We start from the raw sequence: 14,955 nt of genomic DNA on the forward strand, positions 1-14,955 counted from the left end.
ATATTATATTATTTAATATGCGATTTTTTCACAATTCGGTGTTCTTCAGGAACGCAAGTACAGCGTTATAGGAGAAAAGTCTGTAGTCCCCTTGCTCCATTCATTTCTGTACTGGACCATCTCCAAAGCCACTGCAGAGTCCTCCACATCCTGGCTCACCACTTTGATCCGCATCACTCAAGGCCTGCCTCTCGGGTCTCCGCCCTGGTGCTTCCATAAGTCCGTCGCCTTCCTTCCACCGGATGTGAATTTCCTCTCTTCTTACGATGATGTGTCTGAGCCATCGACTTAACTTTCAGGTCGACAGCTTTTCTATATACGGTCTGCGGTAAAAGTGAGCCCTGTGGCTTCTCGTTCATCCCAGTGCAGCGGCAGGTCCTCGACTCGAGGGAGCTCCAGAGAGGCCCTCTAGAAGGTATTCTACGCAAGCCAAACATCTTGAAACCATTGAGGTTTGACAGCACGATGATGTTTTCACATTTGTCTATTGTCGAGGGCCTATACGTCGGGGGCCGCACATCATGGGCCACACCAAAGGCCACCAGGGGCCATCAGTGGCCTGCGGGCCTTGTAATAAAGAAGTAAAGGATTCTCACATGCACGACCAAACACACCAACGCACCGCAGGCGTAAGAATTTAACTCGTCTCATGCGTACCTCTGCTGTGATGCTGAATGTGGGAGAGGGCAGGCAGGCAAGTACGGCCTGGCTGAAGGGCTGGTGTGGCACGTCGTGCTCCAGCAGCAGCACCTCGGTCTCCGTCTCCTTATCCCCACATTCGCCCAGAGACCGCACAAAATGGCCCTGCACAAGCACACCTACGATTAGTATGGTTGTCTACGTAAGGTGCCAAAGAAGTTCAACATGCATATGTACATACGTGGCCAATGGTCACCGGTATCCCTTTTCCACTGGTACATTGGAGCTCAGACAGCGCAGAGCTCTCGAGGTGTCTGTGGTCACCCACTGGCTTTTTGCGGTGTCGAACCGGAACCAAACCAGGGTATGCTGACCCCACAAGGCATCCAAATCTATCCGGGGGCCGAGCAGGGCCAGGGGCGGTGCTAACGACGCGTTAATTGTGTGACGGCAGTCGATACGCCACGAGGACGTGGCGCCACAGCGTCATCTGCACGTGCCTAGACTTGTTCAAAGCATTGACGTCCGTGGCATGGATCCGCTTCTGCAGTGGATAAACAACCTGCAGCCTACTAAACCGTGCCAGTCATGGTGCCGCTCGGTTGTGCAGTGGCAAATAGGTATGAAGAGCACAACCACAATGCCAACCTTGTACCTAATGTTCATGATGTAGAATATTAACCGGCATCTGTTTAAACAAAGATACAACCCAAAGAATACATCTTAACAATATATTTACATACTCTTTGGTTCTTTAGGTAAAGTCACGTAGGTATAAAATAAAATAAATCGCGACGTTTCGATCGCAACACAAGCGGTCGTCCTCAGGCGAAAAAAATATAATACAGCAGTGGAACAGCTCAGACCCCGCTTGCTTGCCCATTGCCACATATATAGCCTTGTTGTAGCAGCTCTCTCGTTAGTTCAGCAGTTCCACTGCTGGATTATACTTTTTCCGCCTAATGACGACCGCTTGTGTTGCGATCGAAACGTCGTGATTTATTTTATTTTCTACCTACGTGACTTTACCGAAAGAACCAAAGAGTATGGATTCAGGTAGTCACGAAAGCTTCAAATCAAGATTGAATAAATTTTACTTTTCCCCAGTTTTTTTCTCATTGTGTTAATGGTATCACACAAGACACGCAATCTATACCACCCTTCGTGGTCAAGGACGACGAACAGGAGCAGACATAACAGAGCTACGTCTAAGATCCATTGAAGTGAAATGCGGTCCAAATTGTAGGGGGACAGTGCTTTTCCAACGACTCTGCCAATCAAAGTAATGTTCATCACATGGCAGTCAAAAACAGTAATTTTCTCAGAGATGGAAATTAAACAATCCAAGTGCACAACCAAATTTAATATCGTTTTTGGTGCAGTTATTGGTGACTGGGCTGAGACTATCAACTTACAACACCTTAATAACCTAGGTTGAATCACAGGTGAGTTTGCCATGCTTTCAAACTAAGAATCACAGTGGTGCCAGCTCATCCACCTTGACTTCCAATTCACCATGTCACCGTTCGTGTTTTGGTTTCGATGGCTGTATTGCATACAGAGCTGCGTGGCCGCGCGTCAAGTGACAGAGGGATGGGCCCCAAGATGCCGACCATGGGACGGACGGGTGAGGTGTCACGGCGTGCGGGGCGTCACGGTGCAGTCGTACGTTCGGGTAGCGGGAGTGTCGCAGCCAGCCATCGATGGCCACCACGATGCGGTGGGCCTGCAGGGCCGCCGCTTGTCTTGTCTCCACCCGCACTCGTGGCATGCGGCGGTCCGCGGGCGTGAACAGGTGGCGGGTGGCCTGCAGCACGCACAAAGAGCCCCCAGTAAGGCATTCAACAAACTGTTTGGGCGACTGCCGTCAGCACACACCTATTAAAGCTGGTATGGCAAACGACGGGGTGGGTACGGCCAGAACCATGCCCGACCGCCTTTGTCTCCAAAGTGCTGATATTTACATGCCACATCAGATACTCATTTATGGCCGAGTCGACCTAGGGAAGGCCTCAAGACAGGTTCAGACATTTGCCACTGTTTATTGGTTGAGCGATAAATATAATCGAACTCGGGTCCCAGGATTCGCAGCGCAGCACGCTAACCGCTACATCACCGCTCCCCACACGTACACACACATATGCAGATAAGCCCACCTCCTTGATTGGGCTGGGCATGAGCATGCCGCACAGCGGCCTCGAGTTCCGCTTGATGATCCCGACCACTTTGCCAGTGGGCCGACGCATCTTCCCACTTCCGGCTTGCAGCTGGAAACCAAAACAAAGGACAAACATCGTGTTGCGTAATCTAAGCAAGAGCGACGACAGCAGCAGCTGGGATAGCACCGGGAGATGACAACTCAAACTCAAATGAGCACTCACCACAGTAGCGTCTCTCTCACACACTGAAATAATGAAAGAAATATTTTCTTACCAGCTCACTGAGTAACACAATACAATTTGGCTTGAAGGGGAAGGAGCAATCCAAAACAATAGCGCTTAACCTGCAGATGTGGTTTCATGCTGTGTCTCATGAGTGTCAATGAGACTGACACTTTGTTAAAATGACAAAAGATCACAGTAAATACTGATAAGTTAAAAGAGTTCTGGCGATTGATAGAATCAACCGAAACACGCCCATCAGACACCACACGTTTAAAAAAAAAACGCGGAGACTTTCGCGACCAATATTATCTACAAAAGTTACCCTCCCATCGAATTCACAATTTGATGCTTAATCTCTCGATTCTTTATGATTTCACTTGCAATTGTGATTGACATTTTCTCTTACCTACTTAGCACATCAGTCACCCTATATGTGTTTAATGTTAACGTAACGTTTTTATAAGTATAACTATGCAATGATCAGTCTATAAATAATCTGCCCAAGCCAACTTGCACTACAAGCAATTTATTATCTAACACTTGTTTATGTTTGTGCAATATTGTCGACTTTTCACAAACCACGGTTGTTTTTTGTGCCAATTTCAATTAACTTCATTGCTGCACTTTATTTATGTTTCGCTTTTTGTCACTGTGGTATGTATGCATGTAGAACTTATTTCGCACCGTACACAGCCAACCATGATAATTAGAGGTGCGAGGCAAGGACACCAATCTAAATACAAAAAGCAGTTCTGAAGAAATTAGTTTTCAATATAGAGGCCACCCTGTGACCCAGGTCACTCTCGCAAATAATGTGTCCTGATCTCTTGGTTTCTCATTAAGTTAAATAAAATAAACATCAAAAGGGTGCTCAGACCGTGGAAGCGAAGCTGTGTTTGAACCTGGATATGCATAACAGGTGGTATAGGCTCTGCGCCAAAATGGCCGGCAGCAGAGCGCAGTACAGAAAAATGAACTGTTGTCCTGTCCTTCTATGCCCCCCTCACCAACCCGCACCGAAGTATGGTCAAATAATCCCTACGTACATATGTACAAAAATAATACGAAATGATTAGCACTCCTGACTTGATTTTGAAGTAATGTAATGTCATTTAAGAAACGCAAAATCAAGCTAACAGCATCTCTAATGTGGATTGCGGTCCGGTCACACGGTGTTCATTATGTTTAAGGTCTCTCTTGAAGTGGTTGAGTCTTTGTTGTTATTCTTTGTTTAAACTATACCAAAACTATTTAAAAACTATAAACTATTTTAACTTTACCAGGTAAGGACCCTGAGCTATATAGCTCTTTTTAAGTGACCTGGCCACAAAATAATCGTTCAATTAAGTGTCTTATCACATTTGAAATTGATAGCAGCCAAATACTCTAAATGCATGTCCGATTGTAACTGTGGAGGGAAAAACCAGAGGACCTAGAGAAAAATCCATGCGACCACGGGGAGAGAGACACGCACAACGCAGGTGTCAGAGTTTGATTCTGGTTCGGCAGTGTTGACGCTCCACTCACCACCACATCTTCCTCCTTCTCTTCTGCAACGTCCCCTGAGATGCCCTCATCGTGCAGGACCAGCGAGGAGGGGGCCACCCAGCGCTCCTCGGGGAACATCTCCACGCACACGACGTCGTCATGCATCGCGCGGTTTAAATGCTGCAGCCCCTGGATCAACACCTGCACGCAGACAAAAAAAGATCCCCCGTATAGCTTTTACAGACTGCTGGGCCAAGTGCTGTTAGAGAGGAACATATACAAGAGTTTTAATACCACGAATAAACAATTAAAAATGTAGGACTATGGGCCCATGAAACTTCTGAAACCAATGTTTTTCAGGAACATATGTTCAAGCAGGCAATTTCTGGACTGTACCTAATTGTTAATTAACGTTACATTTTGTAACGTTAATTAACAGACCATTCATTTTGTTAACAAAGTAGTCACAATTCACATATATACTGTGGTTGTGGTGGCGTAGCTATCGAGTGTGCAGGCAGTGCAAATGCACCAGGACCCAATTAGCACGGTAGGCTACGTGGGGTGCAAAAGACGTTCAACATAGTCATACCTCGGTATACGACCGCTTTGGAATACGTCGAATTTGGTATACGTCGTGTTTTGACGAGAGAGAAAAATGTCTTGGGATACGACGTCTTGCTTGGGATACGACGCGCTTGCTAGAACTTGTATGGGTCGGGATGAGTCACCGCGTACCCGCGTATATCCTATTCACGACTGAAACAAAGCGCCGCTCCTCAGTCTGCCTGTAGATCTCGTTCAGTGCACAACCCTTGCAATAACTCTGTGAATTTTCACGAGTTTTGTGTCATTTTAACGTGAATTTTTTGCGAATTCATTCAACTCCTCTGAGCAAGGTAAATTGATGTAAAATTTGATTTTGATTTCAATTTATTTTAATTTACTTATGCATTTATTTTAATTTATGTATGCATTTTAGTAATAAGTAGTGTCTAAATTATTTTATACAACCCCATTAATGTATAATATGCCATATAAAATAACATTTCTATACTCTGGAACGGATTATTTCCTTTCCCTTTATTTCTTAAGGGAAAAAATATTTTGGTATATGTCATTTTCAGTATAAGTCCTACCTTCTGAAACGAATTATCGACGTATACTGAGGTACTACTGTACAAATATTTTAGCCCAGTAGCTCTTAACCTTTACTGCAGCCTTGCAGTAAAGGTTAAGAGCTACTGCTCATGCCAAGAACGCTATGCCACTGCTTCATTATAAATTAGTTTTTAAAACTCACACAGATACGATCAAACAGCATTGTTCCCACCAGATGCAGGCTTGTGAAACTCGTACCTCTTTATCACTGTCACCGTCCCCTCGCACCCTCAGAGTCCCCTCCAGGTAATTCTCCCGACTCGCAAGGAAGGTTCCCTGGACAAACCGGCCGGAGCGCACACCTTGCTGCAGCTGGGACAGCGGGAGATGTTCGGGGAAGATTACCCGGGACTCCACCACATCCTGCGCGCGTACACAGCACACGCACGGCACATGCACGCGTCAACAGCAATTTTGCAACCGCCATCACGTAACGAGACGAAGGATCCAGTCTGATTTATCTCAGAGCAGTACGGCCATCCATGTTAGAGAACGTTCCACAAAAGCGGATATCATAGAGCTACATCTAAAGTTCCACGCTTCCGTCTCTGCTTTTTGCTAAATATGCCACGTAATAAATCTAGGATTTATTTTATTGATTGACCATGGCTGGTGAGGATGAGACGTTCTAAAAGGGAGCTGTTTAATACGTATTCTTTCGCGACCAATATTATCCATAATAAAGGTTTTTTGGGTAAGATCGCGTAAATGTGTGTCGTTAACCCGGTACAGCCAATTAGAAAGGTTTGTTACGTAAAACAAAACGTGTCAATTAGTTACTACTGCAGCATGCCAGTGTATTGGAGAGTAAACCCACAACACTTACAATTCGAGTATGCCGTTTCGCTGGCGATTACAACCAGCGAAACGTCGTACTCGGCGCAAGGCAAGTGTTCCTTTCTTCAATGAGGCAGCTGGATGCAGCGCGGACGTGAGGGGTCGGACAAGGGTACAGGCCCGCACCATTAAAATAAGGGGGGGCAGTGCTGATGCACGCATACGGAGTCTCACCTGCTCCGAGGCCAGTGCCAGACGGTCAATCAACTCAGGGTTGTCCAGCAAGCTGCGCACATATTCCTCCACTGGGGGTACACAGACACGCGCAGATAAACGCAGAAATTATAATCAGCGACACGGTTTACTGGACGATTTAGAGTGCCACCAAAAATGTAAATTTATTATTTTTCAAGTCACGCCTGCTGGATTTATTCATTTTCCTGTTTAACTGAAGCACTGTTTAACAAGAGGCACTACATTTACCACTGTTAAAGAGAGGGATCCTTAAATGGGATCACGGCCCCGAGCCATGGTATTCATTTAATCGCGAAGGTGGGGGGCAAATCGTTCTTTCCGAGGCACCCATCCACTCGGATATTATCATTGTATTGTTTTCATGCCATTGGAGTATTATAAAGGAGCCTTTGGTAAAGTCAACCGCAGCAGATTGTTATAGGCTATGGTGGGCAGCATAGGGTGGTGAAGCAATATCCATTGTTTTGTTCCGTGCTATCGTTGTCACCAACCCGCACTGACCAGAGTGGTGAAATACAGCAAGTCCTCGCTTAACACGGGGGTTGCGTTCCTGACAATTGCCAAGTGAAACTAATTCGCGTTCAGCGGGAGTAATTTTCCCATAACTAATAACGGTAAAGGTGGGGGTGCCGTTCCAGCCCGTAATTTAATTGTTTTTGATAGTATAGTACACTGTTTTACATGTTGATTTTTAAATGTGTTGTGTTTATATAATATCTCTATCAACATGCTAAGTATGGCACTCCCTTATTTAAATCTCAAGTGAGAGATATGGTGAGCGAAAAAGATAAGGGAGCGAGATGACGCTCCGCACAAAGATCCTGCTGGAACAAATACTGAGGAAGAGGAAGGCACGCCGGGTATCACAGCATACATCAGTACGACAGCTTCAAGCATCATCCAACAACACTGCTAACACCGACGCCGCTCAAAAAAGTAGTCCGTGACCACGCGCTACACTTGCAATGTAGCGAGCGCGGTTGAACGTTAAAATCTAAAAACTTTCCATAAAAAGGTAAAACCGTGTTAAAGCCAAAACGCGAAGTGTGAACGCACATTCGTACAGTCAAACAACCTCGCACAACCTCGCACAGAACGAGGCCGACACCCAGCAGCGGATTGACAAAGAGGGCTGTTACATGTGCAAAGCAGAGTGACAAGAGTTAGCATTGGTGGCCAGTAAGATATGAATGGTGATACTGTAGTTTGGCCCTCTTCTAGGTTTACTTGGCCCGAAATGAGCCCTCTCATCTCTTGAGAAAACCACTGCATGTTCACTGCACACTTGCAATGTAGCGAGCGCGGTTGAACGTTAAAATCTAAAAACTTTCCATAAAAAGGTAAAACCGTGTTAAAGCCAAAACGCGAAGTGTGAACGCACATTCGTACAGTCAAACAACCTCGCACAACCTCGCACAGAACGAGGCCGACACCCAGCAGCGGATTGACAAAGAGGGCTGTTACATGTGCAAAGCAGAGTGACAAGAGTTAGCATTGGTGGCCAGTAAGATATGAATGGTGATACTGTAGTTTGGCCCTCTTCTAGGTTTACTTGGCCCGAAATGAGCCCTCTCATCTCTTGAGAAAACCACTGCATGTTCCCGTCGTATAAAGCGGCGGCGCCGGAACTGCTCACATACCGGTGTACGCTTGCAACCCCTCAGCACGCGCCTTCTCCCGGTTCTCGCGGTCATTCGTCACGAGCAGCACTGTGGGCGGATCGCCATTTTCATTGCGCCCGGACTCCTCCGATGTCTTGGCCAGGTGCTGGTTGTACCAGCGGGCGGCCACGCGGATGGCTCGGTCGTTACGGTCATTGGAAGACTCCCCCTTCTCCTGCTCCACGTACGTGTCTCTGAGACACACGACAATCAAGTTACAGCGCTGTTAGACAATCACACTGGGCGTTGCTGTGTAATCACTTGCACGCGAGTCAAAGTAACAAAGTTGTGGAGTTGAAATGGCGCTTAAGAGGTCGACTAGGAAAATCGTACCTCTTCTGGGGCAGTAAAATGAGCACAGCTGTGCGAGAAGTGTAAAGCATGTAGATCCGTGAGTTGTTAAGCATTATGTCTGAGGTTTCCTTCCGAGTGCTGGAAACACCTTCAGGAATCCAGTTTTAATGACAAAAAATGTATTTAATAATTATAAATTACATTTACAAAACGCCTTTCCGCTAAGTAACTCAAGCCACGGGGGTGTTCAGTCCCACCAGCCAAATCAGATGCACAGTTTATTATCTCAACTGTACGTAGCACAGTTGGCTATGTACTGTGTGAAGGAAGTTCAACAAACATACAATTCAAACCCCACCCACGGAGTGCCACAATTCAATGAAAGGAGTGCAATTAATTTCAGCCCTGGCCAAAAAATCAGCTACCAATCCTTGGCCATCTGGACAGGGGCAGCCTTATGCACAACGCCACTATGCCACCAACTCCGCTGGCCCTGGTGCCATCGGGAAACCGTCCCACCAAGACTTTGCGCCACCAAGTGCCACAGTTCAGAAGTAAGGAGGCGTCAATTTGTGTGCCGTGCACACTGGATTGGCGAGATGCCTAGGACCGGTGGGAGAGCTGCGCCTACCGATGGTGCTCATTGGTGAAGGCGTAGAAGTGTTTCTGCGGAGTTGAGATGATGTCGCGGAGTCTCTTGTAGACGGGAGCGGAACGATGGCGGATCTCCTGCAACACGGTCTGCAGAATCACCACGTTAAGCAGGCACGGGTCCTCCAGCAGGTCAATCTGAGAAGCAGGCACACACGCAAACGTACACACGAGGGGCGCATTCATTAGCCGGGCGGCGGTGGTGCACGCCTGTAATCCAGCACCGTTGAGGCGAGGGTTCGTGGATCACACAAATGTTGCGAAACTTCCTTCTCGTGAGCATGCAGGAAGTGCCATACCCTAGTTATGCCAGATGGCAGTAGAGCAAAATGTGGACTAATATTATCTGTCCCTTCTGTATGGGATAAAGTGTTGCCCCCCCCCACATGAATAAACACGCATAAATTGGCCGATATATATTGGTATATAGAGCTTGGGCAATTGTTGGTGCTGGCTTACCGCTTGGCTGCAGTGATATTGTTCATGCAATTTGCATGAACGTCGCTCCACCTAAAACTAAACATTATTATATCATATGGTCGTAATGTGGGTGTGTGTCTCAAGAGGTCTGAGCACTGAGCTGGTACCGCTTTGCCTGTCAGTCGACAACTCGTCACATTCGGCTTGCAGTTGAAGATAACACTCAGCACTGCCATCCCCTGGTCACCTGACAGTCACACGTCTGTAGCTCGGGGCAAGCCCAGGCTTAACTCTGCTTAGCATCGGAGATCAGATGAGAACTAAGGTGATAAAGTTGTAGCAGGGGTATATCACATTGTGGTGGTTCCGCACACTGAACATAATAATAGGTAACAGTGGAAATGAGTAACACTGGTCAGGCATAGTGGCTGCTTTTATAGATGTAGCCTTGGTAAATAAATAAAAATAGTTTAGTATTTTTTTTATCATTGGTGTGGTCCCCTTATGCACCACAGGTCACACCTGGTTGGGCTCTCACCGAGTTCAGGAGCAATGATTTTCCTACCTTACCTGTTGAGGTGAGGTAGGTGAAGTGAGAAGTAAAATTGCCCGACCTCACCTGGTAGAGGAGGAAAAATCTGTCTCTCACCTGGTTCAGGAACCCCTCATCCAAATGATGAATTAAGTAGTGCTGGACATCTGTGAAAAAGAGCTTTATAGCTCATCGGATTGATCCAGGATAAATATTCAGATAATGATGCTGCCAGAATGTGACGGTTATCATACTGGGCTTGCAACCCTAATGCCGCCGGTTCGTCCTCCAAGCGCGGCAGGTGATTAAAACGTTTCTTAAATCCCCCCCTTACAGGCCCTGCCATTGTCCACTCAGCAGTGTCAATGGGTAGTCCATCGGCAGTTCGTGTGGTGGGGTAAAATGTGGGTTACTCCCACATTATCCAAACGTCCGGCTCAACAACATATCCACCAGAAGGGAGCTTCCCTCTAGTTGGAGTCCCTTCCACTTGCAGTGGCGTGAGCCAAGACATTTTCAGGACTGTCTGGACCTTAACCTTCAACCTTTTACATCTGATGAGTAAACCCCTGGTGAGTGTGCAAGTGCACTCAGCCGAGTGAGTCGCTCATCGGGTGAGTGCGTGAGATGGTGGTTTGAGTGAAATGGTGGTTTGAGTGAGATGGTGGTTTGAGTGAGTTGGTGGTTTGAGTGAGATGGTGGTTTGAGTGAGTTGGTGGTTTGAGTGAGTTGGTGGTTTGATTGAGATGGTGGTTTGAGTGAGCTGGTGGTTTGAGTGAGTTGGTGGTTTGAGTGAGATGTTGGTTTGAGTGATTTGGTGGTTTGAGTGAGTTGGTGGTTTGAGTGAGTTGGTGGTTTGATTGAGATGGTGGTTTGAGTGAGTTGGTGGTTTGAGTGAGATGGTGGTTTGAGTGATTTGGTGGTTTGAGTGAGTTGGTGGTTTGAGTAAGATGGTGGTTTGAGTGAGTTGGTGGTTTGAGTGAGTTGGTGGTTTGAGTGAGATGGTGGTTTGAGTGAGTTGGTGGTTTGAGTGAGATGATGGTTTGAGTGAGTTGGTGGTTTGAGTGAGATAGTGGTTTGAGTGAGTGGTGGTTTGAGTGAGTTGGTGGTTTGAGTGAGTTGGTGGTTTGAGTGAGTTGGTGGTTTGAGTGAGTGGTGGTTAGAGTGAGATGGTGGTTTGAGTGAGTTGGTGGTTTGAGTGAGATGGTGGTTTGAGAGTGAGTTGGTGGTTTGAGTGAGTTGGTGGTTTGAGTGAGTTGGTGGTTTGAGTGAGATGGTGGTTTGAATGAGATGGTGGTTTGAGTGAGATGGTGGTTTGAGTGAGTTGGTGGTTTGAGTGAGTTGGTGGTTTGAGTGAGATGGTGGTTTGAGTGAGTTGGTGGTTTGAGTGAGTTGGTGGTTTGAGTGAGTTGGTGGTTTGAGTGAGTTGGTGGTTTGAGTGAGTTGGTGGTTTGAGTGAGTTGGTGGTTTGAGTGAGGTGGTGGTTTGTGAGTGAGTTGGTGGTTTGAGTGAGTTGGTGGTTTGAGTGGTGGTTTGATGAGTTGGTGGCTTGAGATGGTGGTTTGAGTGAGTTGGTGGTTTGAGTGAGTTGGTGGTTTGAGTGAGATGGTGGTTTGAGTGAGATGGTGTGAGTGAGTTGGTGGTTTGAGTGAGATGGTGGTTTGAGTGAGATGGTGTGAGTGAGTTGGTGGTTTGAGTGAGATGGTGGTTTGAGTGAGATGGTGTGAGTGAGTTGGTGGTTTGAGTGAGATGGTGGTTTGAGTGAGATGGTGGTTTGAGTGAGTTGGTGGTTTGAGTGAGATGGTGGTTTGAGTGAGTTGGTGGTTTGAGTGAGATGGTGGTTTGAGTGAGTTGGTGGTTTGAGTGAGATGGTGGTTTGAGTGAGATGGTGGTTTGAGTGAGTTGGTGGTTTGAGTGAGTTGGTGGTTTGAGTGAGATGGTGGTTTGAGTGAGTTGGTGGTTTGAGAGTGAGTTGGTGGTTTGAGTGAGATGGTGTGAGTGAGTGGTGGTTTGAGTGAGTTGGTGGTTTGAGTGAGTTGGTGGTTTGAGTGAGTTGGTGGTTTGAGTGAGATGGTGGTTTGAGTGAGTTGGTGGTTTGAGAGTGAGATGGTGGTTTGAGTGAGATGGTGTGAGTGAGTTGGTGGTTTGAGTGAGTTGGTGGTTTGAGTGAGTTGGTGGTTTGAGTGAGTTGGTGGTTTGAGTGAGATGGTGGTTTGAGTGAGTTGGTGGTTTGAGTGAGATGGTGGTTTGAGTGAGTTGGTGGTTTGAGTGAGATGGTGGTTTGAGTGAGATGGTGATTTGAGTGAGTTGGTGGTTTGAGTGAGATGGTGGTTTGAGTGAGATGGTGGTTTGAGTGAGTTGGTGGTTTGAGTGAGTTGGTGGTTTGAGTGAGTTGGTGGTTTGAGTGAGTTGGTGGTTTGAGTGAGTTGGTGGTTTGAGTGAGTTGGTGGTTTGAGTGAGTTGGTGGTTTGAGTGAGTTGGTGGTTTGAGTGAGATGGTCGTTTGAGTGAGATGGTGGTTTGAGTGAGTTGGTGGTTTGAGCGATTTGGTGGTTTGAGTGAATTGGTGGTTTGAGTGAGTTGGTGGTTTGAGTGAGATGGTGGTTTGAGTGAGATGGTGATTTGAGTGAGTTGGTGGTTTGAGTGAGATGGTGGTTTGAGTGAGATGGTGGTTTGAGTGAGTTGGTGGTTTGAGTGAGTTGGTGGTTTGAGTGAGTTGGTGGTTTGAGTGAGTTGGTGGTTTGAGTGAGTTGGTGGTTTGAGTGAGTTGGTGGTTTGAGTGAGTTGGTGGTTTGAGTGAGTTGGTGGTTTGAGTGAGTTGGTGGTTTGAGTGAGTTGGTGGTTTGAGTGAGTTGGTGGTTTGAGTGAGATGGTGGTTTGAGTGAGATGGTGGTTTGAGTGAGTTGGTGGTTTGAGCGATTTGGTGGTTTGAGTGAATTGGTGGTTTGAGTGAGTTGGTGGTTTGAGTGAGATGGTGGTTTGAGTGAGATGGTGATTTGAGTGAGTTGGTGGTTTGAGTGAGATGGTGGTTGAGTGAGATGGTGGTTTGAGTGAGTGGTGTTTGAGTGAGTTGGTGGTTTGAGTGAGTTGGTGGTTTGAGTGAGTTGGTGGTTTGAGTGAGTTGGTGGTTTGAGTGAGATGGTGGTTTGAGTGAGATGGTGGTTTGAGTGAGTTGGTGGTTTGAGCGATTTGGTGGTTTGAGTGAGTTGGTGGTTTGAGTGAGATGGTGGTTTGAGTGAGTTGGTGGTTTGAGCGATTTGGTGGTTTGAGTGAATTGGTGGTTTGAGTGAGTTGGTGGTTTGAGTGAGATGGTGGTTTGAGTGAGTTGGTGGTTTGAGTGAGATGGTGGTTTGAGTGAGTTGGTGGTTTGAGCGATTTGGTGGTTTGAGTGAGTTGGTGGTTTGGGTGATTTGAGTGAGTTGGTGGTTGACTGAACTGAGCGAAGGGGTGAGTTTGTGAGCGAGCCAGTTGGGGAGCAAGTTTGTGAATGGATTGAGTTAATTGATTGGCGAGTCGCTCATTCGGGTGAGTGGGTGAGTTTGGTGGTTGAGCGAATACGTTGGTGAGCGAGCGAGTTGGTGGCGAGTTTGTAAACGAGTCAGTAAGTGCAGCGAGTTGGAATTAAGTGAATGAGTTGGGCGCGCGAGTGAATCAACTCTTCCCTATGCGTTGAGTGGGTGAGTGAACGGGTGAATTAACAGGTGAGTGAACGAGTAAGTGAACGGGTGAGTGAACGGGCGAGCGTTTAGCGCCCGCTGCCACCTCGCCCTCACCTGGTGCAGCACCACGTTGCTGTCCGGGATCACGACGTGGGCGCCACCGTCACAGAGGCCGCTGCGCGCCCCGGGCCGGGCCTGCAACAGCCCGGCGGGGCCTGCTCCCTCCGCCGGCTCCTGGGCCCGCGGCGCGGCCTTGGCGGCTAAGGCCGCGCACTCGACGCAAAGGGCCCAGCCACAGCCGATGTCGTCCCTCAGGTAGTGCTCCCTCACCACCTTCATGACCCCGCCGGAGCGGTTCTTCTTCACGAAAGTCCTGGACTTGAGCATCGAGGTTTTTGCGGGGCCACACAAAACGACCTCGTGTGTGTGGTGGTGGTGGTGGGTGGAGGAATCGATTCAGTGAAGGAATCGCAGCGTCATCGATTCTGCTTCAGAGCCCTACGGGAATCGAAGCGCAGATATAATAACAGTAGATTCGGGGAATCGATTTGATAACCTAAAATAATTATTTATTTAATGAGTTATTTAAAAAATGTAGACATTTGTTTGTCTGCTTTATTAATCCATAATAACATACATGTCAAGCCCCTATCAGTGCCCTACCTTATTATAGACCAACTCAGACATTATTGGTCACCCGGTGCCCTTATAAATCTCAACGTTCATCCTACAAAGTTCCATCACAAGGCAGAAACAAAAACAGACAAAAATAAATCTAGAATAGACAAAAATAAATCTAGAATAGACAAAAATATATCTAGAATAGACAAAAATAAATCTAGAATACACAAAAATAATATTTATTTTTGCATGTATTTAAACGGCTGTACGCCCTGTACAATAATACGGGTAACCCCTATGGGTTCACTTACTCACCCATATAACAACAACGTATTAACCAGCAAATATACAATCACACAAATGATTCTCTCCTGAAGCCCTCCCGTCGTGCCCACAGCTTAGGGGCCGTCCATA

General features: G+C 47.0%; 1 protein-coding gene across 1 annotated transcript in view; it reads right to left on the bottom strand.

Moving 5' to 3' along the window:
- The window catches only part of LOC133357692 (exosome complex exonuclease RRP44-like), a 31,295-nt gene extending 16,933 nt beyond the window's left edge, over positions 1-14,362 (bottom strand). Inside the window, exons 1-9 of the mRNA XM_061575787.1 lie at positions 14,035-14,362; positions 9,291-9,448; positions 8,345-8,559; positions 6,684-6,754; positions 5,871-6,035; positions 4,551-4,712; positions 2,796-2,906; positions 2,309-2,446; positions 658-804 (exon numbers count right to left, since the gene is read on the bottom strand). Coding sequence (XP_061431771.1) covers positions 658-804; positions 2,309-2,446; positions 2,796-2,906; positions 4,551-4,712; positions 5,871-6,035; positions 6,684-6,754; positions 8,345-8,559; positions 9,291-9,448; positions 14,035-14,307 — 1,440 coding nt within the window. The 5' untranslated portion in view covers positions 14,308-14,362. The remainder of the gene's footprint in view (positions 1-657; positions 805-2,308; positions 2,447-2,795; positions 2,907-4,550; positions 4,713-5,870; positions 6,036-6,683; positions 6,755-8,344; positions 8,560-9,290; positions 9,449-14,034) is intronic.
- Between the last annotated feature and the right edge of the window lie 593 nt (positions 14,363-14,955).

This window comes from Lethenteron reissneri, chromosome 59, assembly GCF_015708825.2.
Source record: "Lethenteron reissneri isolate LAM-NWPU_2019-01 chromosome 59, ASM1570882v1, whole genome shotgun sequence".
Classification (NCBI taxonomy): domain Eukaryota; kingdom Metazoa; phylum Chordata; class Hyperoartia; order Petromyzontiformes; family Petromyzontidae; genus Lethenteron; species Lethenteron reissneri.